Genomic DNA, 26,367 nt, shown 5'->3' with positions numbered 1-26,367 from the left:
GTCACCCCACAGCTTCAACTTAGTGTCGAGCTTCCCATGGTCAATTCACTCTTCAATCTGCTCTCTTTTCTCCCAATCCTTCCAATATCTATAACATCTGCAAAATCAATCCCCTCTCAAAATGTTCGGCTGCCTACTCAACGCCATCTACGGGCTAATCGATACCTTGATGGAAAGACATGGCGACTTTAACTCCTTACAAAGATTACGTCTTTTCACCGCGAATCACAACTTGAAACACAATCGCAATGTCAACGAGAACCTTGATCCTGAGGTGCTATTCGAGAAAATCTTCGAGTATGAACTGTCACTCCGGTATTATGCACAAAAAGAAGAGTCCTTCATACGAGACTACCAGTCTCTGAAAGTCAATGCAAGTGGCGAGGAAAATAAGAAAATACTTGCAATCTGTCTCGAGAAATTGAAAAATGGTTCAAGGAGCTATAAGTTCCACGAAAGATACCTCCAAGCATTGGAAGCCTTGCTTCCACCTGGCCCATTACGCAGGGCATATGATGCCTGGAGATCCAATCCAAAGTGGTATCTCCATCCTCACCTTGTGAAAGATTGTGCAGACAACGGCGGATGTTGCAGTCGCCAATGTGGATGTTGTCAGAGACGCGAGTCGGGCCCCAGAAGGCCTCGCGGTCAAGGTCACTGTACGATCGATTGCTCCTGCTGCTCTAAAGCGCGGGTATATGAGCTGAACGATTCGGAGCGAAGGAGAATTGTAAAGGCAAGCTTTGAGAGATTGGACAAGGCGGTTAATGAACAGGTAGAGAGTGATTTTCAGAGACGCGCATTGAAACCCCAAAGACGTCGTGATATAGATTACTGTACGATCGATTGCTCGAAAGTGCGGCGGGGATTTGAGCTAGACGATTCGCAGCGAAAGCAGATTATAAATTCAAGCTTTGCGGATTCTGAGAAGGTGGGTGACGAAGAGATTGAGAGTGATTTAAACAAAACCTACCACTCTCGTTTCGGACGTGCTTACTTCTTTGGTATTGAGTCGAAGATGGACAAATTATCGCGATGGACTTGATCAAGACTTGGGAAGTCTGCCAGTATCATTTTTGGTGGATTGTCTTAGCTTTTAGTGAGTTTCAATGAGGGTTTTAATTTGTCATAGTCAATGAATGTGTTTATACAGGCTCCATTACGTCCTTCTCTTCATATCGGCTTTTAAGAGGTCTTTCGAGCGCTTCTTCGAGTCATTTTATAAACCAAGACTGTCTTAATACTAATAGCATATCTATTACCTCGTGGACAGACACCCTGATTACTGAGTACTTATGCTATTACAAAATAGCCTCCCTATCTCTCGTCTAGTTAGGGCGATGTCAATCACGTGATCATATTTGTTCAACCGTGTAACTTGTGTAGTTCGGTGTTTGCTCAAGTTTGAAAACAGAAATATCGATTTCCTTATCATGCGCCAACTAGAGAAATTCTCCGTGTAGAAGGAAAAGAAATGGACAGTCTAACCTACTCAAAAGTGTGAAAAGCAGCAACAAACTCTCCAGGTACTGGCGAGTTTGATCAATGTGTGGTACAGAGACCACAAACACTGCTCGAATCTATACTCATACAGTAAGAATAGAAAACGAGAAAAGAAAAACGCCAGAGAACAAAAGGAAAGAGAAAATAACAATTGGGAGGGGATCCAGCTTCCAGCGCAAGAGAAAGAAAAGAAACGCCAGCACCATGAAAACGGGAATATCATAACCAGCTGGAAGACTGGAGCCCACTCCCCCACGAACCACACCCGCACGGACACGACCCACCCCCGACTTCATCCTCCACAAGGGGCCACACGACGACAAGAACACCAGCCGACTACCACTCCGTGACGATCCGATCAGTCGGCACCTCCTCGTTGAGGAGGCTCCCATCCTCTTGGTAGAGGGTGAGAGCCCGCATAGACGCCATCCCATGACGTCTACGGGACTCCGCACCCATCACCACGAGAGCGGTCGCCTGCTCGGCAAGAAGGGCCTCCTGGCTCATCACGTCGGCGCGGAGGGAGACCAGACGAACCAAGTCCTATCAAATGAAAAGAGAGTATTAGTTAGATTCGGCTCATTTCTCATCAAAGATGCAGACGATGGTAAGCTCAACTTACTGCGTACAGCTTCTTTTGCTGCTCGACGTCGTTCTCCTTGACCAACCGCTTTCCCAGCCGGTTGACGCACTGGGTGATTTCCGCCGACGACAGGGAAGTTGAATTCCCATGCCCGCCTTGCGGCTGGGCAATTGTCGCGGGGCTCACCGGGTCGTTTGCCGGAGGCTGGTTGGCGGACGGGGCAGGCACCGGGGCCAAAGGGTCGACTGGCCGTGCCTTTGTCAAATTGGCCGGCCTGGGGGTCGTAGGCTTGACCAGCCTGGGGATTTAGGACTGTGGCTTCAGTCCTTGGCTGGCGGTCGGGAGACCTGACATACGACCCTCAGGTCGGCTTGCCTTGACTAGGCCTGCTTGGCTGCCGATGGGGGTCGAAGCCAGCGAGGATGACTGGCGCAGCGGGGAGGAGATCCGCAGCGAGTACGGAGAGCGCACATATGGCGCAGAGGGAAACGAAGGCAGAGAGGCAATCTGATCATCGTCGTTCGGGGAACCCACGAGGAACCTGCCTGCAGCTGGTGAAATCCGCAGAACAGGACCGTGGCGTTCCCGTGGCGTCTGGTCAAGGCGGCGCAGACGGTCGTTGCTGGCAGCCTCTATCTCGGTGGGGGTTGTTGAAACCCCCGGGCGAAGAACATCCGGCACCTGTTCTTCGGGTTTGGTATCATTGCTGATACCCAGCTCTGGCAGGGTTGTGAAGACCTGGCCCAGAGGACGAGGACGAGGGATCCGAGAATGAGGCCGCAAGCGCTGAACGGCTGTTGGCTGATCAGATAGCATCATGCCATCGTAAAGGGAGGCTATCAGATATCGGTCAGATCATGTTCATCGAAACGTTTAATCTTATTTAGGAATACATACTGTCAGCTTGAGGCTGACCCTCTTGACGGGCTCTTCCCGTAAGCATTTCAAAACGAGTGCCTGAATGCACTTCGTAACGAGGCCGAGCCTCGGCGGTTGGCTGCGACAAGCCAGAGGGCTGAGACAACGCAGCTTCTGATTCGAATGTCAGCTCAAGCTCGGGAGATGTGATTATCTAGACTCGGGGCATCACTAGTCACCTTTTACTTCGGTCTGCTCCGAAGGAAGACCCTGGTCTCGATGCGGAGGGGCAGAGGGAGGGACAGGAGAAGACATCTCGCGATGTCCAGAAAGAGGGAGGGAGGGAGGAGATGATGGGGAGAGGGGCAGAGCACAGAGACAACGCATCGTGATATCAGCTGTCGAGCTCAGGCACCATCGAGGATGAGTATTGACTGCAAGACGTACCTTTTTCTTCGGTTTGCTCCGAAGTTGTGCTCTGTCCCGGGGACGGGACTGGACGCCTGCTCGAGCGTAAGTGGATGGTTGGGAGGGAAAGGTGATGCGTCTCGTGGGGAGAAAGCGAGAACGACAACGAGAGAGGAGGCGAGGAAGAAAGAAAACGAGGAGCGAGGAGAACGGGTAAACAAGAGAAGCATGCGTCGCGAGGGGTCTATAACTTACTCCGATTAGTCGTCGTCGAGGAATTGACGGCCCTAAAGGGCAGGTAAACTGCTCGCCAGCGTGCTGGCTTCCTCGTTCGGCGGCAAATGTATATCAACCGTCGAGGGCGATGGCGGGCGCCTCTGAGGCGGAAGGTAGACCACCTGCTGAGTTGGCTCGCGCAGGGAGCGGACGGCATGGCGGCTTGAAGTAGGGACCCTTGCCACAGTGCGACTATCGGCATTGTCTTGCGAGGACTCGACAGCAACCTGTGCAGGGTCTTGGCCGACTAGAACGGGAAGCCCGGCGATGTCATGCGCCCAGTTGTCAGGGCTGGTGCGGCCCATGAAGCGCTCGCTCAACTCATCGTTGCCGTCCTCCTCATCCTCCTCCTCTCCACCGGTCGTCACTCCGGACAGGGACGAACTTGAACGAGGCCGCTGAGGCGGCTCGTGGGGGTAGACCTGGTTGAACCCCCAGGTCTCCTTCTTGCCCTTGCGCTAGAACATATGCAAGTATATAGAGTACAGAGATTGCACCATGGATAGAGCTAACTTACCCAGGTCGAAATGCGACGGCGCACTTTCTTAGCGGCGTTTTTTACGCCGTTGGCAATCTTCTTCTGTTAAAGATGAGATATATTAGTATCACTTCTCGCAGATTGTACCATGAGAGGCAAATGCTGATGCAATCACAGTTGACATGATATACGGTCATTATCGACGGCTACATGCATCAGAACTGCAAGGTATCAATCCCAACTGACCTTACCCACTGCAAGTGGGTGAGAGATGCTGGCCTTGCGGCCCTTGACAACTTCCCAACCCTTCTGAAAGCCCTTCATCGCTGCTGGGTTCAACCATCAATCGTGTATGCTCAAAAACGGATTTCCATCGAATGCCGACGTCATACAAGGCTGTGAGATCGTGGAGAGGGCTTACCGAGTGGTAGACGGGCGGACGGGGACTTGGAATGAAGGGTTTCGAAGGTGTTTGGGCTGTGGGGGGAGAAGGAAAGGAAGAGAGTGAAGAGCAGGGTCGAAGCTATTCGCACGCGCGTGGATACGCGCTAGGCGAACACGCGACCCTGGCGTTTATTCTTCGATGGATATGGTAGTCGCGACGGGCTCGTGATGTTATCCCAAGATCCTTCGGGCCTTCCTTTTCGACTAGTCTTTATTCGATGATAGAGTCCAATATACGAGCGCGATCTCTACATGGTCATTTCGACTGATTTCCATCGAAACTTGGCAGTCCATGATAAGAACCTGGAAGGAAAGGCCAAACTGTGGATATGAGCGAGACAATTGCTCGAAGAAGATCTAAATAGTCATGATTCTTGTGTTCTGCAATGGGATATCAAATACGTGGTTGATATTAACGTGTCCGAAGTATAGGCTAGCTCGGGAACGGGACGGGAGCGGGAGCGGGAGCGCCTCGAATACTGAGGATATTTAAGATATACGGGATTGAGAAATACGAATTGAACAAACGTTTTGATTTCATGACCTACCCCTCGCTAAGTCAGCGATTGCCTAGCCCACGCGTGTCCATCACGCCCGTTTGGGCGAGGGCTCCACGTCTACGTGACGGTCTCTCTTCCTCTTCCCCGTAGCCTGCCCATTAGAATCATCACTATCCTTCCCAAGCGCGCCAGAACCATCACCCTGCCATTCGCTGATCTCCCATTCGATAGAGGTCGATTTGTCGTGACTAACACCCATCCCGCGACGTTGGCGCATCAAACGACCCAGCCGACTTCCCTCCACCATTTCCTCAAACCACGGGATGCCATCAAAAGTGCCGTGGTGAACAGTTCCAGAGATATCAGATTCACCAAGAATGGGAACCACAATTGCAGAGGCTCGAATGTCGGACCCAGCTGTGGCAGCCGAGGACTTTACCAGTCCGGCCACAGACTTTTCTTCGCCGACCACCTCCGGAAGCAAATCAAGATCTTCCAAGGCACGTTGATGCTCACGGGACAAACTGCCAATTGAGATGGACATGAAATTGGCTTCTTCTTTGGGTTCCTCCGTCCAGAAGGTCAAGGGTGTCCCGCAGAAACCACAAAAGATGCGACGAGTCTGTGGCGCATGGGGAGGTGTGAATACGCGACGGATCGACGTGTGAGTCTCGTCTGGGAAGAAGGATAGAGTATGCGACTGATACCACTCTAGAGGGACCCGCAGCCAGGATGCGAGGAATTGACCTATAAGATCCCAGTTAGCGCGGCTCATCGAAACTAAGGTTTCAACTTTATACTAACGGCTGTCTCTACCAGTGTCGAAATAGATTTGAGCGTGATCGGCGACATCGTCAGGGATATGGATGGTGTATTCGTTCCGGCCACAGGAACATGATCCATGCAAAGGCTCGTGGGCCATGGTGGCACGATCGTACAACACAAGGCGAGAGCTACCGGGCCGGGCGAGACCACTGGTTTTGGGGTCAAGATGGTATGAGGAGAAGATTGTTGGCCAATGGCAGATGAGATTGGCATGAAAGGATCAGAGAGCTTCACGCAGCCTCAGTAAGCCACCCCTACTACGATACAGAGAGAGAAAAGGAAAAAAAGGCAGAGTGCAGAAGTGCAGGGTGGAGCACCTTCTATGACGTTTGAACGCCGCCAAGGCCCAAGTTCCCGAGTCGGTTTCTCCGCATCGTCTTATCGGTCCTATCGGTTTCCTTCCTCTCCAACCGTCTTCCCCGATCTTTCTTTTCCACCTCCGCACCGTCGCTTTCGATCGCTTTTACAACTACGCCTGCGATCTCAGTCGCGATCGAGAGAAACTACCCTTGCGAACAACTTATTCACGTCTGCGCAGACCCTTGCCACGTCGCCGCCTCCTTCCATCATCCTCCCATCCATCCGAGTTCCTCCAACCCCATCGCACGATGAACCCCGACGGCGATGATGACCGGTCATCCTCGACCCCAACCGCCACATCCAAGTCCGCCTCTGGGCAGGAGAAGGAGAAGCCTCGTCTGACTGACCAGGAGAAGAAGAATAACCACATTGCCTCCGAGCAGAAGCGACGAGCAGCGATCCGGGAGGGTTTCGATCGACTCACAGAATTGGTGCCTGGACTGGAGGGGCAAGGACGCAGTGAAAGCATCGTCCTACAAAAGACTGTGGACTTCATTCATTTGAAGCTCCAGGAACGGCAGAACCTGATCGCAGAGATTGAGAACAAGGGCGGCCGGGTGGATGATTCTTTCCGGCCATCATAAAAATGCTGGATTGTCGCTCGATCGACCATCTTGCATATTCCATGGCCTCTTTGCATTCTCCCCTGTACCTGCGCCGACCTTGTTCTGATGGCTTGCGGTCTACCCCATGGGCAGAGAGGGGACATGGAGATGTACCGAGGTCCCGACGCGGCTTCTTCCCACACGAAAAATGAAATTATGCATCCGTGACGAGTCTCTTTTCATTTCTACTCTGTTTCTCAATGTCCTATGCTGGTTCAATGAGAATGATCGACATATCGGGATTTGGCCTTGACGGTTTCTCCCGTCTGACACAATTTCAGTCCAGGGTATTCTTTTCTGCTGTTCTATTTCACTCAATGTTCCTTTCTCCCGATGCCCCGCGGTTATATTCCCCCCACATTCGCGAGTGGCTTTCTGGGGAAATTCAATGTTTCAAGATCGGGGGATCGCCCTCGGTCACATGCTGCATTTATCTTCTTTGTACATCTTTTTTCCCGGGGCCCAGAATGTATGCTACGGGTTGTGACTACGGTGTTGTTGGGGCGTTATATGTACTGGCTGGTTATTTCCAATGAGATATATCCCATCCAATTGTTCATCATTTTGTGCCTCCTTGTATTCCCAAATTCATATTGGCCCATTCAGGGGGTGTGGCGGTTCGGTCGAAGTCGCAGTCTTGGACAGTATCACGTGTGGAGAACCACCCAGCACCAACAGCGATCTATTACTATGGAACATCACGTAGGATAATATGGCGCGTCTGAACTCTCTAATTATGCGTAGCTGAAACTAGCTGCATTCCTAACCGACCTACCCTTACATTGATTGTCATCCATTGACTTGATTCTAGTCAGCTAAGACTCGTCTGGCCTCTGAAGTTCTCTTCCAAGCATGTGAAAGTGTCCACGACTAGATTCCACCAAGTTAGCCGGAGGTTGTGTTCCAGTTGTCTGGTAGATTTTATGTCCATGTCTAGCTGTGTCTTTATTCCTCTGCAAGATTGTAATCAAATTATAGGGATCTTTATGATCGAAATGGCCAGGAAAGCTGTTAGGTCAATTGCACGTGAGAATATATATTTGTGGGGTGAAGATGGTGCCACTTTTCCGCGATCAGCTACCAAAGGGTTTAAACTTTACACCTATTTTATGATTTCTAGGCTGAAATAGATATTATGTAGTTAGCTACTCGGTACACGGTCAAGATAAATCATTATAACCTAGATTGCAATAAAAAAGATGACTGAAATGTTGGAACACGGCGATATGAGTTCCCGAACTTGGTCCAGGCATGACGTTGTTTGCCCTACTTTCTATTCGGCCCCAGTCCGTACCATGAAAAAAAAGCTATGCTTTAGCATACTTGATATACTGTCTCCTCCTAGTATATTCGAGGTCAATTGCGCATATATATCTCAAAAACAATGACTCATATATCGCAAGGTCAGTCGTAAACCCCCACCAATGATAAGATCAGCGGGGACCGCATTGGTATAAACCCGTGCGGGCAGCAATCAGCCCAAAACCTGCAGCTCCGACTCATCCATCTTCATCCACCTCCACCTCCACCTCCCACATTCTCTCTCCAAAACAACCCAAAACAAACCACATACCTGCAAAAATGACCGACTCAAAAACAAACCTCCTGGGCAATGAAGACCCAATCGACCCTCCACCAGCCTACGACCCTCCCAAACCAACCCGAGGCACCCTCCCCCGCCCACCACCCCTCGCCCTCCCAGTCCTCAACGCCCTCCGCAACAAACGCGTAATCCTAGCCTCCCAATCCCCCCGCCGCCGCCAAATAATCTCCTACCTGGGCCTACCAAACATCGAAATCATCCCGTCCAACGCAGAGGAAAACCTTCCCAAAACCCTAACCCCATTCGAATACGTCCTCGGCACAGCGACAAAGAAAGCGCAAGCCGTCTACGAGCAGGAAATCGACAACGAAGTCGCCGGCGAACCAGCCCTTATTCTCGCCGCAGACACGATCGTCGTCGACGTCGCGTCGGGGAGTATCCTGGAGAAACCGCGCTCGGAGGCACACCATGTAAGCATGTTGCGGTCGCTACGGGATGTGCGCGATCACAAGGTTTACACTGCGCTTGTGGCGATGGCGCCGTTGGCGAGTGCGCGGCAGCCTGGGTATGCGATGGAGTCTGTTGTTGAGGAGACGAATGTTAGGTTTGATGGGGATGTTACGGATGAGTTGATACTGGCTTATGTGCGGACGAGGGAGGGGGTGGATAAGGCTGGTGGGTATGGATTGCAGGGGCTGGGGTCCATTTTGGTGGAGAAGATTGAGGGGACGGCAGATAATGTTATTGGGATGCCGCTTAAGGCGACGTTGAAGTTGATTGAGACTGTTATGGCTAAGGCTGATGATGAGGATCGGTTGCCGGATGATCCGGTTTTGGAGGATGAGGAGGCGGATGAGGGATTGGAGTGAAGGATGTGTGTTTTAAAATGAAAATGGGGCATAGGTATATAGAGGGTGGTTTACATTATGTCTTTTATGAGCATTGGCATGATACCTTTTTCAAGTCAGAGCGAGGTTTGGGTTCGGGTCTGCTTTTCGAGTTTATGTTGTTGTAGATAGAGGAACAGCTTTTACCTTTTTACCTTTCAGGTCAGTCAACTGGTACACAGGTTTATATTTTCTTACTCTGAAGACCGTAGTCAAGAGAATGATGTAGCACCGAACAAACGTCGGAGACAAGACAAATGAAAAAAGAAGAAGCTTTCGACATATACAAAGGCGGAACGCCTAGACCTGGGAACAAAAGAAAACAACCAAAACGACCCTTTTCAAACAACTACTCCACTCTATGCGTTCCAGATCCGGCGCAGAGCCTCGGTGACACCAACGTCGTTCGTCTCAAACTCGTACAGGCCGACCGCGGTGGTCAGGGTGAAGGCGCGCAGGAGCCAGTTGCACACGGAGTTGAACTTGGGCACACGCTGAGGGCGGAAGTAATCGATGATGGCGGCCCTAATCGCAAACGTTAGGGTCTGTATGGCATTGAATTTAGACTGGGAACAGCGGAGCTGCTTACTGGAAACCAATGTGGGAGTGAGCAACCAAGAGGGAGCAGAGGATGGCATCCATGATGGGGTTGAGGGAGCCGGCGGCGAAGGGAGCGATGCTGAGGGGGATCAGGCCGACGCAGACAGCTCTGTAGATAAACTAATTAGTGCACATTCGCGCAAGTGGCCAGGGTTTCGTGTCGAACCTCTCGAAAGTCCAGTGGTAGCTACCCTCCATGGGGTGAGGGCTGGGAACGGGAACGGGGTCGTTCACTATCGAAGCCGGTTAGAATGGGGTTCAATGGCCGGCTCGTCCATGCAATTTCTCCTCGCATTCCTCCAATTTTCGACCCTCGGGGATTCCTGGAGGGTGTTGATAGGAGCCGATGCGAGGCTAGAGCAAGACTAAAGATCCGGGGAAGTTTCGGGTATTCAAGACATACTGGTTCCTTCGATCGCCTCTGTACAACGAAAAACCATTAGCACACGCATCCCATGTAAATGCACCATATATCACGCTCGGCTAGAAGCCATATCTTCCGACCAAGACAGAGGCTCTACTCACGAGGCAACGGGGGCAGGATCTGCTTCCGGGCAGAGGCGTGGAAAGCGACGACCTGCGAGACGCCGACATTCTGGCGCAGGAGGGGCGACCGGGTGGTCGCAAGAGTCTGTCGGAGCAGCGACGGGCGCGCAAAGGAAGCCATTGTAGCGGGTTGAATGGAGGGAAGGACGAAGAGGTTCAACTCGCACAAGGATGAGGTTGAAGTGCCTCGGGAGTCCGACTCGGTATGTCATCCTATTGCGGGTCAGGTGATTGGTCGACGGCTTTCCGCCCAGCCGAAATTGGCCGATGCGGGCACCTTAAATGTTTAGCCCGGCTATACAGAGTGCCTGTTGCTCTGGAAAGATGGCTCATAGCTACAATATTTGGTCGATCCTTTCAATTCTTAGGGTTTTATATTTACTTTGATGAGCTGGTTATTTTGATGCAATTATTCAAATTATGCCAATAGCTATCTACCTCTCGTTATATTCCCAGATCTTGATAACCGAGGCCTTCCCGAGTGAATAAAATTGCAGGTATTCGTGGCGGGCATCTCGTCATTTCAATTTATTTTCATCTTTCCATTCTCCCAAGTCATATAATAAAAGCTAGAGGATGGTATATGACTCCAGTTTCTTAGAACTTCAGAACGGCCTTGCCCTTGTTCTTGCCGTAGAAGATACCGATCAGACCTTCGGCAGCGTTGTCAATGCCCTCAGTCTCGTGGATGAGCACCTTGAACGAGCCCTCCTTGATCCACTTCTGCACACGCTCCTGGTGCTCCTTGGTGTAGATGGGACCCATGTCGGCGTCACCGACGATGAAGCCGCGCATCGTGATACGCTTGACGAGAACGTTGTGGATGTTGGTGATGGGGTAGGGAGCAGAGTTGTACTGCGAGATCAGGCCGCAGACGACGACACGACCGAAGTTCTTCATCGCGTTCAGAGCAGCCTCGAGGTGCTCACCACCGACGTTTTCGTAGTAGATATCAATACCCTCGGGGGCAAGACGGGCCAGCGCATCGGCGGGCTTCTCGTTCTTATAGTTGAAGCCACCGTCGAAGCCGAGCTCGTTGATGATGAAGTCGAGCTTCTCGTCAGAGCCGACGGAGCCGATAACGCGCAGACCCTCGTGCTTGGCGAGCTGGCCGACAATCTGGCCGACGGCACCGCTGGCAGCGGAGACGAAGATGGTCTCACCCTTCTTGGGCTTACCGATCGCGTACAGGGAGGAGTAAGCGGTCAGACCAGGCATGCCGAGAGCACCCAGGAAGACACGGATATCCTCAATTCCGAGAGGGTTCTCCAGCTTGCGAATGCGCGCAAGGTTCTGGGCATCAAGGGAGATATACTCCTGGACGGGGACATGGCCAATGATGAGGTCGCCCTCCTTGTAGGAATCGGTGTTGGAGCGGAGGACCTTGGCAATGCTGGCGCTCTCAATGGGCTTGTTCAAGTCGAAAGCAGGGGAGTAGGACTTGACCTCCGCGGGGCGCATGCGGCCGCGCATGTAGGGGTCGAAGCTTGTGTAGAGGGACTGGAGAACGACACCGTCGGCGGGAGCGGCAACGTTGGCGTCATAGGCGGCGGCCTCGATAGTCAAGTCCTTGCCGGGGACGGGGTATCCCTGAGGGATCTCCTTGAAGATGAGCGCCTTGTTGGACATGATGTTGATTGTATGGAATGTGGGCGGGATAAGAGGAAGAGGTGATTGTTGAATTGTTGAATTGGAGGGTTGGTGAGAGTGAATTGGCGAGATAAACGTTTGTTGAGTTGTACAGGTGAGCACCGGGCGATTCAAGCTCTTTTATAAGGAAGAGAAAAGCTGTACGACGGTCAAAGACGGTCAAGCGGGGCAAGGAGGGGACCGAGGCAGAAATGGAGATTCTGGTTGCGATTCTACTGTCATATTATAAAGCAACTTGCCGTTTGCCGATGGGTCCCGGAGAAGCTTCTGGAGAGGGTAATAGACTAACTGAGTGTATACAATATCAGAGTTCATACTCCGTCGGAGTTTCTATGGTTAGTACTAACTTACCAAGTCAATGTTTGTAACTAGTTAACTACTGGATTTTCAGCCTTTGAAAGTGCTGACGGCTCCACTTTGCTGCACACCATAATCCAGCTTGATTACTATCTATGATCAGATAGATGAAAAAAATCCTCAGAATGGTCAGCTTTACATCAGTTTCAGGTTTCTACCGTAACACTCTCTACCGAGGTCCGATAATCCTAAACATCGCAATGTTGTGCAAGCTATCGCGAAGACTTTTTCGCAGTCGAGTCCACCTTCAGTGGCGGTGGAGCTTCGGAGGAACTCAAGACGCCCCAGACCGACGGGAGTCAACCATTCTGGGTAAGAGGACCGCGCCGGTTGGTGGCTACGCTTTGCGTTATGGGTTGCAATGTCTGCGTAATGAATAATCTGAAATTCGAGGGTTCTATTTCTCATCACGGAGGAAGCTTACCAATTCAGGGTTGGTTTAGCAGCGGGGGGAACGGTCGGTGCATCGAATTTGCAGGGATTGAAAGGGTCCATAGATCTCGATTAGCCTTGGCCCCCTGCCTTTGAGGCGAACAAGGTACTATCATTGGCTCCCTAGCCGCGATTTAATGGTTGGTAAGTTCAGCCATCGCAATCGGTATGCACGACTCTGAATTATTCTGTTTCAATTTATGTCTCCCCAAGTCCGCACCACGGGGTTACTGTATCGTCCGCGATCTGATGAATTTCTAATGACTTCATAACGGGCGGTTGGAACGTCAGGATCCACAACGAATGCCGTGGGAGCATGTCTTAGTCAGGTCTTGGCTTCAGCTGGGATCTCAAAAGGTATAAACATTAAAAACTATCCATTATTTCTAATCAAAAGTCACTTTCGTACCGACCGACCCTGGTAACTATCCCCTCTCATATTTTATTCTTAAGCCTTGCCGGCTAGGTACTGTGGCGCCTTGGACACAAAGTAGTCCTTGCCTTTGACCATCTTCACCATGAAGCTGAACGGTGTCATTCCAAAGAGTTGACCGGTGCCGCCAGCCTCCCCGACAGGCACCATCATCATGACGCTATCACCCTGATCGAAGGACTTGCGCTCGCCCTTGCCCAAGATATCTGCCTTGATGTTGGCAACGGCAACCCTCGCCTGTTCGGTAGCCTTGAAGCTAAGACGCATGTTGTTGGTGTTGATGTCGCCGACGGCATAGATGGGCAGAGCAGAGCCGCCGGAGGACTGTACGCGCAGCTCCTTGTCGACCTTGACCCAACCATTGCTGTCGAGGAATTCGGCAGGGATAAAGCTGCTGTTCGGGATGGCGCCCGTCGTGGGAATGTACACGTCGGCCGACAATTTCTTTCCATTGTCCAGAGTGACAGTCCAGGACTTGGTACCATCGGTCGAGGCATCGGCACCAGTCACCTTGGCAGAGGTAATGATCTTGACATTCTTCTCCTGGAGCTTCTTCGCACCCACAGCGCTAGCAGAGGGCTTGATCATAGGGAGCACACGGTCTGCAGAAGAGATCAAGGTGACTGTTGCTTTGCTACCAAGGCTCTCAGCAAGCTCACCCGCTAACTCGACACCAACTGGACCGGCACCACCAATCACGATCTCCTTGGCATTAGCGATCTGCTGTTGAGCGGCCTCGACAATCTGTTTTATATCATCCCGGTTGGATGGCTTGAAAGGGATCGAGGTTCCGGTGACTGCACCGGTGGCGGACGGGTTGGTGCTTCCGGATGCGATCACGAGATGATCGTAAGACAAATCCTTGGATTCACCGCTGCCATTGAGCGTGATGGCCACAGTCTTTGCTGCGACGTTGATGGCGGTTGCAGTTCCTGCGACAAATTCGAAGGCATTGGTTGAGTATTGTGCGAAGGCTTCCTTGATTGGAAGTAAGTACTGCTCGGGCTTGAAGGCCTTGGGTTTGGCGAGGATGCGTGGAGAGGCAATGTTCCAGTAGAACGTCTGGGAAGGGTTGACCAGGACGATCTTGGCATCAGGAACCCCTTGGAGCAACGAGTGGGCAATGACGAGACCGGCAATTCCAGCCCCAACAATCACGACGTTGACAGGTGCCATGGTGTTTGAACCAGCGGATGCGATGAGAAACAAGGAAGATTGATCTGATCAGAATGCATTCTCGGCGTGGGGGGCATGTTGATCTTATAGGATCGGGGCAGGACTATCGCAAGGCATGCTTGCATGGATTGCCAGTCCACTTTTGAACAGCAAAATTGTCGTGTTTGCATAGAACAACCATGGATGCAAACTAATTAACTATTCAGGGACCAGTTTGTCAGCGCCATAGTGTATCGCAGCAGTGCTTAGCAATCCCCAGTCTTTCAACCTTAATCGCACTAACCTTCCTCAATTTGATTTGTTATTGCGCGAATTTTGCCGGTCCCACTGCCCCGAACTTCCGCTGACTCAGCGCATTTAAGACCTGGACACCGTCTGATTGGATCGTGCATCTGTAATCGGTCAAGAACTCGAGATTGTGCATTATATTCGGATACAGGGTCTCCATATTGATCATAAGGGTCTTACAAACTATATCTTGTAACTATATTATGCAGCACCCCAGCACTAAGCCACGCCACTTCGTATTGCGCAAGTAAGCATGACCTTTGATGCCTCAGGCATACATTATCAAGGGGCAAATCTTATCGATAAGAATCATGTGATCTAAATTTTCGTTTTGCCTTTTCCCGTCGCGCGCCGATTGCCACGACAGACTACATCACCACGTCTGCTTCATCCATTTAATTCATCATGCTTGGTGCTGTTCGCCGATTTGGTGTCTCCCAGGCCCTGCGGGCATCTGCCCCGCGCTCTCTGTCTGCTCGATGGGCTCCTCAATTGCTCAAATGGCAGGCCCCGAGCAGCCAGTTTCCTGTCCTGGCTAAATCCCTTCACACCTCGTTCCCTGCGCTGAATGCCGCTTCAGCAGAGGCGACAGCGGCTCTGGAGAATGTGTCGGAGGCGCAAGAACCTCAATTCATCACTGAGTTTGCGGATCTCAAGACCAAGGGACTGATTGATCCTTCAATTATTCGGAACATCACTCATCCCGGCCGCATGGCCTTGACGACCATGACCGACGTGCAGAGCCAGACCATCAACCAGATGCTTGGCGGTGTCGATGTGTGAGTATTATTGCATCCTCATATTTACTTGAAATGAGTCGTTGGGGCAAATTTACTAACAATTTTCTTCCAGCCTGGCCCAGGCAAAGACCGGAACAGGCAAAACCCTCGCCTTCCTCATCCCTACCATGCAAAACATTCTTAGCGACCCTACTCTCAAGCGAGCCCAGCCTCAGGGACGTCACCGCTCCTCTGGTGCTGGCTCATCCGACATTCGGGCCTTGATCATCTCCCCTACCCGCGAACTTGCTGAGCAAATCGCCGCCGAGGCCATCAAGGTTGCGCAGGGCACTGGTCTCGTGGTGCAGACCGCTGTCGGCGGTACACACAAGAAGTCGGGTCTGATGCGGATTCAGCGTGATGGTTGCCATCTGCTGGTTGGCACGCCTGGCCGTATCAAGGATATCCTCTCGGACCCCTCTAGCGGTGTCTCGGCTCCCAAGCTGAACACTTTGATTCTGGACGAGGCCGATCGTCTTCTCGATCAGGGTTTCTCACAGGAGATCAATGAGATCAAGGATCTGCTTCCGGACCCGTTCAAGGTTGACCGTCAGACTCTCATGCTTTCCGCCACCGTCCCCAAGGAGGTGATGACTATGGTTAAGCGCACTATGAAGCCGGACTTCAAGTTTATCAAGACTGTGCGTGATGACGAGGTCCCTACCCACATCCGTGTGCCCCAAAAGACCGTCTACCTGCACGGTTATGAGAACGCTCTCCCGGCAGTCCTCGAGCTGGCCAAGACCTACCAGGCTCGCCAAGCAGAGGACCGCAACCTGCGCCCCTTCAAGGCCATTGTCTACTTTAACTCGACCAACGAGGTCAACCTTGCTGCCGAGGCTTTCATGGCCCTCCGCGGAATTCCCGGTGATGGACGGAGCCGGTCTCCTCTGGGCCGCATGCGTGTGCACCAAATCCACTCGCGCCTTACCCAAGCTGCGCGAACCAACAGTGCGAACAACTTCCGCCGTGCTGAGGAGGCCATCCTCTTCTCGTCGGACGTCACTGCCCGTGGTATGGACTTCCCTGAGGTCACTCATGTCATCCAAGTGGGTCCTCCTCGTGACCGTGAGACCTATATTCACCGCATTGGCCGCACTGGTCGTGCCGGCAAGGAGGGCGAAGGCTATCTGTTCCTGCACGATGGTGAATACGAGTTCTACCAGGACAAGCTTGGTGATTTGCCCCTCACTGAGGACACCACCCTCTCCACTGCTGCGCTGAACATGACTCGGGACCTGGCAACAGCATCCCCGGCGGCGGCTGAGACCATTGACCAAATCAAGGAGGCGATGAGCGAAGTTTCTCCGATCATGAAGGAGAGCACTTACCGCTCTCAGTTGGGTGTTATGTCCCAGAGCTTCACCAAGCGACGCAATGCCATCCTGGCGCTCAACAACCTGGCCATTCACGGCTACGGTTTGGCCGAGCCCCCAGCTGTTAAGGCTAGCATCGCCCGCAACCTTGGCCTTGACCGCATCAAGGAGTTGAAGATCGAGGAGGGCGGCTCCTACGGCCGCCGCGCCATTGATCCCTTTGACTCTGGACGACGTGGCCGCAGCTTCGATGACTCTCCCTTTGGAGGCCGTCGATCCAACCGTGGCCGATCCAGCTACGGTCGCTCTGACTTTGGCGAGTCTCGCTCGTCGAACCGCAACGGTGGCGGCCTGTACGGTGCTCGTCCCCGTTATTGATCAAGCCCCATGCTGGGACCAGCGGGGCCGTTGAAAGGAAGTTGCTGGCCATCTGAGTCTGTCTTTGTCTGATTTACGACAAAAGAAGAAAATCGATAGAGTTATACCATCCTTGCATTGGGCGGCGTTCTTTGTCTTTCCATTCTTGACATCTTTGTACTATACTCCCCCTTTTCTCCATGACATTCTCAACCTTCTCTCCTCATGTGTTATATACTGTTCTCTGTGGGAAAATATTTGAATTTAATTGACAATTATTTCATGCACTATTGTACACTCGAGTAAAGTCGAGTCTTTCTATAAGTTGTCAATCTTCAGTAATCATTCACTGGTTCGGTGCCCAAGAAAAAGGTGGAGGTTGTCAACAAAGAACAAAGGTTCAATGCATTCCCTAACTTGAAACCATTGACTCCCCTCCACAATTCGTTTGCTTCGACATGCACGCCTTCTCTATTCTTGGAGCTGGTGCTATCTTTAGAACCATCTACTCAGTATCAAAGAAAACCTCTTCTCTGCCAGTCATTTTCCCACCTAGCTAGATGTACAGACCGCATATCAAACTCCCTCCCAAGCATATCTCCCTTGTCCCTGTGTAATCTATATAGCCTGCATAGAACTCTCCGGAAAATAGCATCTGTTTCCAAGCTCAAACAGTTTGCTACACGCACCAAACACTTCCACCCGACATTCAAACCCTATCTTATATAACTCCCGATTTCATCATGGACCCTGAGGAGCCCAGAAATCCCCGCTACAACCTCCGTCCCCGGAAACCCAAGCCACAATCTCCGGAAGCCCCTCGTTCTATCAAAGATCAGCTTTTGCGGAAAAGATTCACACCAAAACTCTTCACGAGAAGCAAGAAAGATAAAGGCAAAGGTAAAGGAAAAGGTAAAAAATCCAAAGGTGGAAAAGCTGCAGACGAAGAGGAGATGTATAGCTTCGGGGGCGGCCGTTTCCAGCGGCCAAAGGAAAGAGTGGTTACTTGGCAGCATGATGGGTCCCGGATTGATGATCCAGCTTACTTGCCGGCTCAATGGGATGCTAATTAGTATGATCTTGATGAGAAGTAAGTTGATCAAAATGTGTCTCGCTCAGATATTATTCATGACTTACTAACCTCCCTTTTAGTGATATCGATGGCAACATTGCTCGATGCCATCTGAGAATCGAGGAGAACATTCTACCAAAAATGTTCCAAGCCCGCTTAGAGAGATACATGGAAAGTAAAGCAGAGCGCGAGTATGTTGAAATCCCTATCATTTCTTACATTCACTATTAATCATCAATCATTCACAGTGCAATCATTGCCGCTGCACCGGGCCTACCTGCGAGAGTCGCCCAACGCCTGGACGATCTTGGAGCCATCCAGCAGGACTTGCTCAAGAACGACCCGCAAGCACAAATGGTCAATGTTCAAGCCATCATTGCCGCCTACCTCGACAAATCGCTTGTATGGACCCGGGGCACTGTCACCTTCTGGTCTTACGGTAAGATGGTCTGGGGTCCTGGCAAGTTTGACTGGAAGACTTTCGAAGCTGTCAACAGTGAGCACCAGGGACATAAGTCATTCTGGGTTGAAGAGGTGAGTCTATATCTAAGATGCTTCTACAGTCCCGAATCTTGGCTAATGGTTCGTTCGGTGCACTAGTGCAATCCAAGTTCTGGAACTCTTTATACAGGTTGGGCGGAGCCCCCATCTAGCACCAACTACATGCATAACGTACGTGCATCTAGGAAACCTCTCAAAGATTTAGTGGAAAACTAACTTAATCTACTACAGATGAGAATGCGCTTCCGAATCCCAGGCATCGCCAACCCGTTCGCCACCCGCGTCTGGAAATTCCTGGACGACACCGGCGCCTCCTCCACGGGCATCTTCCAATGCGACATCGAAGACCTGCAAAAGGCAGCTCAAGTCGAAATCAAGGCCTTCGGCCACGAGCGAGTCGCAACGGCCAACGGCAAAATCTGCGTTCCAGCATACCACCTGCAAGCCCGCTTACTCGCCAACAATGACTCCATGATGTTGATCCCCTGGACTGACATCAAAGTCTGGGTTATGCCCGGAAAGCCAACGGCCAAGGTCCGGAGACTTTCCGGGATCTGGCCTCGCCATTTGTTGTATTTTGCTAACGTCCCAGATAATCAAGGTAATCTATATATGTGTTCTAGTATGGGTGAGTTGTGTGCGAACTTGCCTGATGTTGATGCGACACAGGCGAATCCCCCGCAATGGGATGTTCTTGAACCCATGAGCAGCGACGAAGATGAAATGGATTTTATCATGTAGAATTTGGCTTATGATGAGTACCGGCTTGGGATGTGGGAGGTAGGTTTCTCCCTCCGTCTGCAGCTCGGCTTGTATAAGACTTTTTCGATCATGTCTCTGACCCATCCTCTCTTGGATACCTGAAGCTGCCACGCTGATGGGAAGTCACCGGAGGGACAGGTCTGATCACTTTTTATGGCATGGGGAGATTTGGTTGGTTCTGGAGTTTGGGGACTTTATTTACTTGGATTTAGATCGGTTTATTCGGGGATTGAGATTGTTGTTAGTTTGATGACTTGACTACCTAGTTTGATTTTGATTTAAAGTTTAGAGTTTATTTTTGACGGCTGTTATCGTAATTTACAAAGTTGCCAATTTTCACGAGAGCTAAATCTCATAAATATCTCAATGAGTTTTGCCTACAGAGATAGCTCAAATTCTTTTTGGTCCTCATATATGCCTTTGGGAGTCTAGAGTGGGATTCCAGCTGCTAGCCATGAAAGAAAATGGCTCTAGGTAACGAGTTCTCTTGATATTTTCGAATGGCCACGAAAATCGCTTGAATCATATTGATATTCGGATATGTGCACATTAACCGGTTAGTCATCTCTAATAATCCGCTCTTCTAGCGTAGAATCAATATCTAAACTATCTTCATATAGCTTCGCACCTAGCAAGCCAAATCGAGACGCAAATCATCCCTAACGCAACCGATCTTTTGTGGGGAGAATAAGTAAACACATCACTCGTGGCGGGATAAGGTATCAGAACAAATAAGGTCGAAACCGTGTATGATTCAATCAAAATATCCCAATATACTGCAATACGAAGGGAAGAAAAAAAGGGAAACAACCGAACAAGAGGTCTAAAGTACCCCGGGGAAACAAGAAATCTACCACAGGCAGATACTTACTATCAACTACCTCGAAATCATAGACACATCAAAGACACTATTTTACTCGCGGGCGATCATGTGCTCGCGGGCAGGGCCGGTACCGATCCACTTGATGGGGACACCGCCGATCTCACGCTCGATGAACTCGATGTAGGCACGAGCGTTGGCGGGCAGGTCCTCGTAGCGGGTGACACCCATGGTGTTGGACTTCCAGCCGGGAAGCGTAACGTACTCAACCTTGATCTTCTCGATAACGTTGGGGTCGGCGGGGAAAGTACCGGTGGTGCGCTTGCCGTCAGGCAGGATGTAAGCGACACCGACCTTGATCTCGTCGAAGTCGTCCAGGACGTCGAGCTTGGTCAGGTTGAGCGCGGTGTAGTGGTTGATGGCGTGCGAGTAGCGGCACAGGACCAGGTCGAGCCAGCCGCAGCGACGGCGACGGCCAGTGGTAACACCGAACTCGCGGCCAACGCTCTGGAGCTTGTCACCGTCCTCATTGAGCTGCTCGCTAGGGAAGGGACCGGAGCCGACACGGGTGGTGTAGGCCTTGACAACACCAATGACGTTCTTGATGCTGGCGGGGTTGAGGGCCAGAGCCTGGACGGCACCACCGAGACCCGTTGAGGAGGAAGTGACGAAGGGATATGTGCCGTGGTCCAGGTCGAGCATCAGGGCGTTGGCGCCCTCGACAAGGGTGTTGGGAGAGTTCTTGTGCTCCTGGAGGAACTCAAGCTGATCGACAATGTACGGCTTGAGCATGGTGCGGTATTCCTAGTGCGGGTGCGGGTCAGTTCTATATCTCTTCCGCACATGGAATATTTTCTTCCTCCGCGATAAAAAAAACATACCTTAAAGCGAGCGATTTCCTCCTCAACATCGTAGGCAATGTCACCGAAACGCGCGCGGTAGGCAGTGTCCAAAGTGCGCAGCTTGCGCTCAAAGGTCTCCTCATCCAGGATCTCGCCGACGCGGACACCACGGCGAGCAGCCTTGTCACTGTAGCAAGGACCAATGCCCTTACCGGTAGTACCGACCTTGCGGCCACCAAGACCAGCCTCCTCCAGGCCATCAACGACGGAGTGCAGGTCGAAGCAGACGTGCGCGCGGTCGGAGACGAAGATGCGCTTGCTGGCAGATGAGAGGCCCTTCTCCTGGATGGCCTTCAGCTCCTTGAAGAAGCTGGGGACGTGGAAGACGGTACCAGCACCGATCAAGTTGATACATGAGGGCGAGACAAGGCCGGAGGGCAGGATGTGGAAGTCGTAGGTGACATTTTCGTGAACAATGGTGTGGCCGGCATCTATTTCACGAGCCCAAATGGTCAGTCAACCTGGAACGTGGGAAAATGACTCGCAATGCTTCGAGGAAGTGCGCTGCGTATGTTTTAAATCAACGATGAGTCCCTGGGGTCACTTACTGTGGCCACCAGCAGCACGACAGCAAAGCGTCGCCTGCTGCGACAGCATATCTGTGATCTTTCCCTTGCCTGTACATCCCGCATCAGCGCTGCGAATTCCTCCACTTCCGGCTTCATGAGTCCGGGCAAGGCCCACCTTCATCTCCCCATTGACTGCCTAAAACGATGGAGACCATGATGTATTCGCACGGTCGGTAAGATTCTCGATCGTGAGGTTCGGGTTTGATATTGAATTGGGGGATCAATTGGTCCTAGTGGCGGGGGTTTGGAGAAGAAAGAGAAGTACGTCCGGCTTCGGATGGCGGGGCAAAGGTCTGGCTCGGGTCAGTTTCGGTGTGCCTTGGGGCGGCGCAATCGGCGCTCTCCGGTAGAATTGATGAAACGTACCAATTATCCCTGAGGATAATTAGGAGAAGAGAGAAGGAAAGAGAGTCTTCTTGGAATTGACTTTGCTTTTAGTTGAGTGACTCATGCCGACTTTTTTCTTCCCGCATTGTCACCGTGTAATTTTGGTATTCTTTTTGGTATCCGCAGTACGCGCTTCCGCGGGTTGTCACGTTGATGCCTTGGTGCCTTGGTGCCTTAATGCCTCAGGCTTATAGGGCAGGGTTTTCCTTTAGAACTATAACGAAGTACTCAATGCTAGCACAACTAAGAAAAGGAACATGGAGGATTGAGCCAGGATTAAATCTATTAGATGCAATTCAAGTGCAGGGTATTTCACCAAAGACACCATGACCCCTTGATGCAGGCGGTAAATAGCGCAGCAACAAGTAAAACGCCTACCCCCAAACCTCTCTACCGATGCTATACGCATCCAACGCCGACTTCGTCCGTAAATCATTTCTCATATCCGAATAACAAGAGAAAAAAAGAAAGTAGACACTTTGAGCAACTCTCTTCTCAAGCAACCTTGCCCCCGTTGCGAATCCATTCGCGTAACCGCCCAAGCTCAAGAATACAATCACGGTGCATCTCACAGGCCACTTCCCAGTGCTTGCGTACCCTAATATCCTCTTCAATGCCACGCAAGTACGCACTGAAACCGCCCTTGCCACTGCCTGGCACAAGGTACTCGTCGGGCTCAGTAGGCTCGAGATCACCCCGAGCCCCGTTACGGTCACCATTGCTATCGTCATCAACCCCATTCATCTTCAATCGGGTTGTATCGCCAACGGCACTGATCCAGCCGGGCGCAAGGCCACTCTCAACTGCATCTTGGCGGGTATTGAAGTGGAGGAGCATGCGGCGGTTAAAGATTTTCCACTCATGCATGTAGGTACCCATCGCGGATACATACCAGTTCCATTTCTCGCGCGAGAGAACCGTTCTATGTGAACCTGGCGCAATGGGAATTGGAGCAGGTGCTGTAGGTCGCTTAGGAGGGTTCGGCAACTGGAGATCTCGGGGGCGAATATCGTCCCTGGTGGTGGTTTGGACTTTGGCTCTTGACTCGAACGGTAGCGTAGCCGAGACATCTCCGAGATTTTCAATACCCCCGCTGTTGGTGCCAGTAAAGGGTGCAAGATTTCCAAAGTTGCCAAGATCATAGAGTGGAGAGCGTAAACCGTTTTGAGACGGGATACGCTCTTTTTGCGTAGGTGGTTGAGGTCTCTGCGAGGCACCAGGGTGAGTCGGTGCAGTATGCGCAGAGAGATCGGGGTATTTGGCGGTTCTTGCGCTACCAGTGGGTATGTTCGGTGGCACAGGCGCAGCTGGTGGTATGGACGGCGAGTCATCGTCAAGGTCCATTGGCTCTTCACCAACAGGCATGGAGGGATTGTGCTCGGGAAGACTGTCTCCACTGACAGTCTCCTCAGCCTCTTCAACTTCGCTCGCCACTCTGACGGGCTTCGGTGTGCTCCGAACTTTAGTACCTGACCGCGGCGGCTTCTTAGGGCTTCGGGAGGAAGAGACATTGTCTGATTGTCCTGACTTTTCTGCAGCTGTCCATGATATATTGTGTAGGTCTTTGGACCACTTGTCCGCAGAGAACTTGGCCTGTGCAAAAGGGGTAGGTGCTTGCTGTGTCTGCGGTTCAAAAGAGCCCGCCCTAGAAGCGAACGCGTTCAACCCAGAGATGCCCGATGGTGTTGATGATTGTGTTGGGCTAGTGCGAGTGCTGGCCCGTGGCCGGGAATTCGGAGTCGCTGATCCTGCCTTGCCGAGAGGAAACCGGTCTTTCAAAGAAGCACCAAGGAAGTTGACTTCATCGAGGTGTATCCGCCAATCTTCGGCAGAGAACTTTTTGTGAAGATTATTGGTATTATGGCGAGTGTATGCAGCAGGATCTGTCTTATCCTGGGTGGAGTTGATACTATGAGAGAAAAAGTAAGCGATGAACTGTAGAGTTGTGAGCCCAACATAAATCAACATACCTAGAATTCGATTCCTGTTGCTCAGGGCGGTAGGATCCTTTCGCGAATGCAGCGCTGTCCGAGTTGTGGCCTTTGTTATCGTCACTGTCAGCGGTCAAGTCAATATAGGTGGGAGCCCCTCGAGGTTTCCGGGTTTCTTGCGTGGCTGACGAATGTCGATGGCCTTGGGTGTCTGGCCGGGCAGAGGCGTCCTCACCAGTTCCGGGGCTAGAGTCCCTCGTTCGATAGAAGTCGCCGAACTTTTGATTGGGTCTGAGTCGACTCTTAGGAACGGCCATAGGTTTGAAACCGTTGGGTCGGCGCACTTCTTCTTCGATAACATCGTCATCGAGATCACTTGAAGTTGTCGACGAAAATGAATAAGATCGGTCTCGTCTGGTCTTGGGGCTGGCGCTGCGATGTCTCTCCGGTTGAGCATGGTCAGGGCTCGAAGGGTTGGTGCGGGCATTTGATGCTCGGTATGAAGACGTAGGTGTACGCATGGTCGATGAACGTCCTAGACCCGGATTTGCGAAAAAGGTCTTCTCGCCTCCTGTCGTAGCATAGCGACTGCTAGTTCGCTCGAATTCCTGTGCCAATGGTGGAGATGGGGGTTCTGCTGATCCTGACTGCCAGTTTGGAGACACGGGTCTTGTTGACTTTTTGGCTGTGGGGGGCGGTGCAGAGTCAAAATACATGGTACTTGGCCGTTCGCTTCTGTTGCTGGTATAAGCACTGGTATTCGGAGCCATGGGCTCATCTCCAGCCGCGGTTCCAGGCGCGTAGCCATGCCTCTTCTTGGGTGAATTCGTGTTCGCGGAGTTCTTGGCCTGAACATTCTCCTTGAATTGCTCATACGCAGACTTGGGCTTAGGGTTACCAAAAGGCGCGTTCTGCTGCCGTGGCGTAGCGCCTGATGTAGGGTCAAATCCTCTCCAGTTCTGACCTCTCATATTATGGAAACCCTTGAATGCATCCGCTCTTGTCTGAGCCTCATCCTGTGGCTTCTGCCATTGTTGGGGTCCAGCACGCGCATGAGTAGCATACCGTGAAGCACCAGCTGAGGGTCCCCTGGACGCGCCTTGTGATCGACTATCAAAGGAAGATTTCGGAGCTTGTGGCCTGTTAGGGGACGTGGTATTCCAGGGAGGGGAAGGGGAGTCGTCCGAGGGGATTGGACCTGGGGGAGGACCTCCGGAAGAAGCGGGGTGGTGCGAACCTTGTGTTTTGGGAGGAGTGGCCGTAGTGTAATTCTGGGAGTAACTGGGCTGGGTCTTGCGTGGAGCAGTCTTGGACGGTCCGTATACTTTGCCATATCCTGCGCGGAGGCGCTCTGTGTCGTACTTCAGCCGTTGTTGGGAGTCGCTGAGGATCTCGTGCGCTGCTTGGATGGCCTGGAACTTGGCGATGACCTCTTGTTCACGCCCTTGGTTCCTATCAGGGTGGAATTTGAGTGCTAGACATCCCGGTCAGTTTTCCCTCCCCCCACCAAAGAGATCGTTGAAGAGCGTCAAAACTCACCCAACCTCCTGAACTGCTTTTTGATGTCCTCAGCCTCCGCGTTGGGTTGCAAACCCAGGTCCGCATAGTAGTCCCTTCGGACGTCCGCTTTCACCATATTGATCCAGTTGTTAAGGCGGTATTAGAGGCCCAGTCGGTGGTCAAGTTGCATTATCAACCGCGTTGTAAGGAATAGGCGCTGTCGGGCATGTCCAGCCATAAAAAAAGTTCTCCTCAAGTTTCCCGGCTCAAGGGCGTCGCATAGATGCGCAAGCGAAATGAGTATATGTTGTCGCCGTCGACAGATAAACCAAGGTGAAGCCTGCAGGATATCTAACTAGGGACGTGTTATAGTCGTCTAGGCAGTCGTTCCTCTATCTCAAAATGAAAGTGGAGGCTGGCGATGAGGGTCGGCGGAAGTCAGTTGCCTGCAGGACCCACGCTCCGGCAGGGCTGAGCGGGATAGAATCAAGCGAGTGTTCGGTTCAAGGGTTCGCGGAAAAGGGGCATATTACTGCGTTCAGTGGGAAGAGTCGCGGCGTCGATCGTAGATAGGAGGAAGGACGGGGAAGCCTGGCTTTGCGTCTAGATTTGGTGGTTGCGGTAAGCGGTTGCGGGCAGAATCGCAAATCGTGAGATCGTGAGCACTGGGCACCTGATGAGGTTGATGTTAGGCAGATTTGGGTCTGAGCGCAGATCGC

At 51.8% G+C, this 26,367-nt stretch overlaps 12 protein-coding genes across 12 annotated transcripts; 4 read left to right on the top strand and 8 right to left on the bottom strand.

Annotated features, from left to right (window-relative positions):
* Positions 1-1,839: 1,839 nt before the first annotated feature.
* On the bottom strand, positions 1,840-3,259 carry N7496_011676 (uncharacterized protein; the record flags this gene model as incomplete). Its single annotated transcript, XM_056704589.1, has 5 exons — positions 1,840-2,046; positions 2,126-2,331; positions 2,443-2,922; positions 2,984-3,118; positions 3,184-3,259. 5 exons carry the CDS (start codon positions 3,257-3,259, stop codon positions 1,840-1,842), a joined length of 1,104 nt encoding a protein of 367 aa, XP_056550549.1.
* Positions 3,260-3,639: 380 nt separating this feature from the next.
* On the bottom strand, positions 3,640-4,430 carry N7496_011675 (uncharacterized protein; the record flags this gene model as incomplete). Its single annotated transcript, XM_056704588.1, has 3 exons — positions 3,640-4,086; positions 4,146-4,208; positions 4,353-4,430. 3 exons carry the CDS (start codon positions 4,428-4,430, stop codon positions 3,640-3,642), a joined length of 588 nt encoding a protein of 195 aa, XP_056550548.1.
* Positions 4,431-5,138: 708 nt separating this feature from the next.
* On the bottom strand, positions 5,139-5,972 carry N7496_011674 (uncharacterized protein; the record flags this gene model as incomplete). The annotated part of the gene is made up of 2 exons (XM_056704587.1): positions 5,139-5,797; positions 5,855-5,972. 2 exons carry the CDS (start codon positions 5,970-5,972, stop codon positions 5,139-5,141), a joined length of 777 nt encoding a protein of 258 aa, XP_056550547.1.
* A 511-nt stretch (positions 5,973-6,483) lies between these two features.
* On the top strand, positions 6,484-6,819 carry N7496_011673 (uncharacterized protein; the record flags this gene model as incomplete). Its single annotated transcript, XM_056704586.1, has 1 exon — positions 6,484-6,819. The coding sequence occupies one exon, from the start codon at positions 6,484-6,486 to the stop codon at positions 6,817-6,819; it is 336 nt and encodes a 111-aa protein (XP_056550546.1).
* Positions 6,820-8,421: 1,602 nt separating this feature from the next.
* N7496_011672 (nucleotide diphosphatase) lies at positions 8,422-9,252 on the top strand (the record flags this gene model as incomplete). The annotated part of the gene is made up of 1 exon (XM_056704585.1): positions 8,422-9,252. One exon carries the CDS (start codon positions 8,422-8,424, stop codon positions 9,250-9,252), a length of 831 nt encoding a protein of 276 aa, XP_056550545.1.
* A 377-nt stretch (positions 9,253-9,629) lies between these two features.
* Positions 9,630-10,537, bottom strand: N7496_011671 (CybS family protein; the record flags this gene model as incomplete). Its single annotated transcript, XM_056704584.1, has 5 exons — positions 9,630-9,795; positions 9,860-9,979; positions 10,037-10,103; positions 10,274-10,291; positions 10,396-10,537. The coding sequence occupies 5 exons, from the start codon at positions 10,535-10,537 to the stop codon at positions 9,630-9,632; spliced, it is 513 nt and encodes a 170-aa protein (XP_056550544.1).
* Positions 10,538-11,013: 476 nt separating this feature from the next.
* Positions 11,014-12,045, bottom strand: N7496_011670 (MDR family NADP-dependent oxidoreductase; the record flags this gene model as incomplete). The annotated part of the gene is made up of 1 exon (XM_056704583.1): positions 11,014-12,045. The coding sequence occupies one exon, from the start codon at positions 12,043-12,045 to the stop codon at positions 11,014-11,016; it is 1,032 nt and encodes a 343-aa protein (XP_056550543.1).
* Positions 12,046-13,303: 1,258 nt separating this feature from the next.
* On the bottom strand, positions 13,304-14,464 carry N7496_011669 (NAD(P)/FAD-dependent oxidoreductase; the record flags this gene model as incomplete). Its single annotated transcript, XM_056704582.1, has 1 exon — positions 13,304-14,464. The coding sequence occupies one exon, from the start codon at positions 14,462-14,464 to the stop codon at positions 13,304-13,306; it is 1,161 nt and encodes a 386-aa protein (XP_056550542.1).
* A 693-nt stretch (positions 14,465-15,157) lies between these two features.
* helA (putative DEAD box RNA helicase HelA) lies at positions 15,158-17,225 on the top strand (the record flags this gene model as incomplete). Its single annotated transcript, XM_056704581.1, has 2 exons — positions 15,158-15,531; positions 15,605-17,225. 2 exons carry the CDS (start codon positions 15,158-15,160, stop codon positions 17,223-17,225), a joined length of 1,995 nt encoding a protein of 664 aa, XP_056550541.1.
* Positions 17,226-17,947: 722 nt separating this feature from the next.
* Positions 17,948-19,518, top strand: N7496_011667 (uncharacterized protein; the record flags this gene model as incomplete). Its single annotated transcript, XM_056704580.1, has 4 exons — positions 17,948-18,276; positions 18,357-18,467; positions 18,525-18,810; positions 19,009-19,518. The coding sequence occupies 4 exons, from the start codon at positions 17,948-17,950 to the stop codon at positions 19,516-19,518; spliced, it is 1,236 nt and encodes a 411-aa protein (XP_056550540.1).
* A 934-nt stretch (positions 19,519-20,452) lies between these two features.
* adB (adenylosuccinate synthase ADE12) lies at positions 20,453-21,985 on the bottom strand (the record flags this gene model as incomplete). The annotated part of the gene is made up of 4 exons (XM_056704579.1): positions 20,453-21,163; positions 21,241-21,692; positions 21,810-21,878; positions 21,946-21,985. 4 exons carry the CDS (start codon positions 21,983-21,985, stop codon positions 20,453-20,455), a joined length of 1,272 nt encoding a protein of 423 aa, XP_056550539.1.
* A 727-nt stretch (positions 21,986-22,712) lies between these two features.
* Positions 22,713-25,784, bottom strand: N7496_011665 (uncharacterized protein; the record flags this gene model as incomplete). The annotated part of the gene is made up of 3 exons (XM_056704578.1): positions 22,713-24,126; positions 24,188-25,622; positions 25,688-25,784. 3 exons carry the CDS (start codon positions 25,782-25,784, stop codon positions 22,713-22,715), a joined length of 2,946 nt encoding a protein of 981 aa, XP_056550538.1.
* Positions 25,785-26,367: the final 583 nt, after the last annotated feature.

This window comes from Penicillium cataractarum (assembly GCF_028827025.1).
Source record: "Penicillium cataractarum strain IBT 29864 chromosome Unknown utg000009l, whole genome shotgun sequence".
Classification (NCBI taxonomy): domain Eukaryota; kingdom Fungi; phylum Ascomycota; class Eurotiomycetes; order Eurotiales; family Aspergillaceae; genus Penicillium; species Penicillium cataractarum.
The sequence above is the reverse complement of the archived record's forward strand: the minus strand, read 5'-3'. Positions and strand labels throughout refer to the sequence as shown.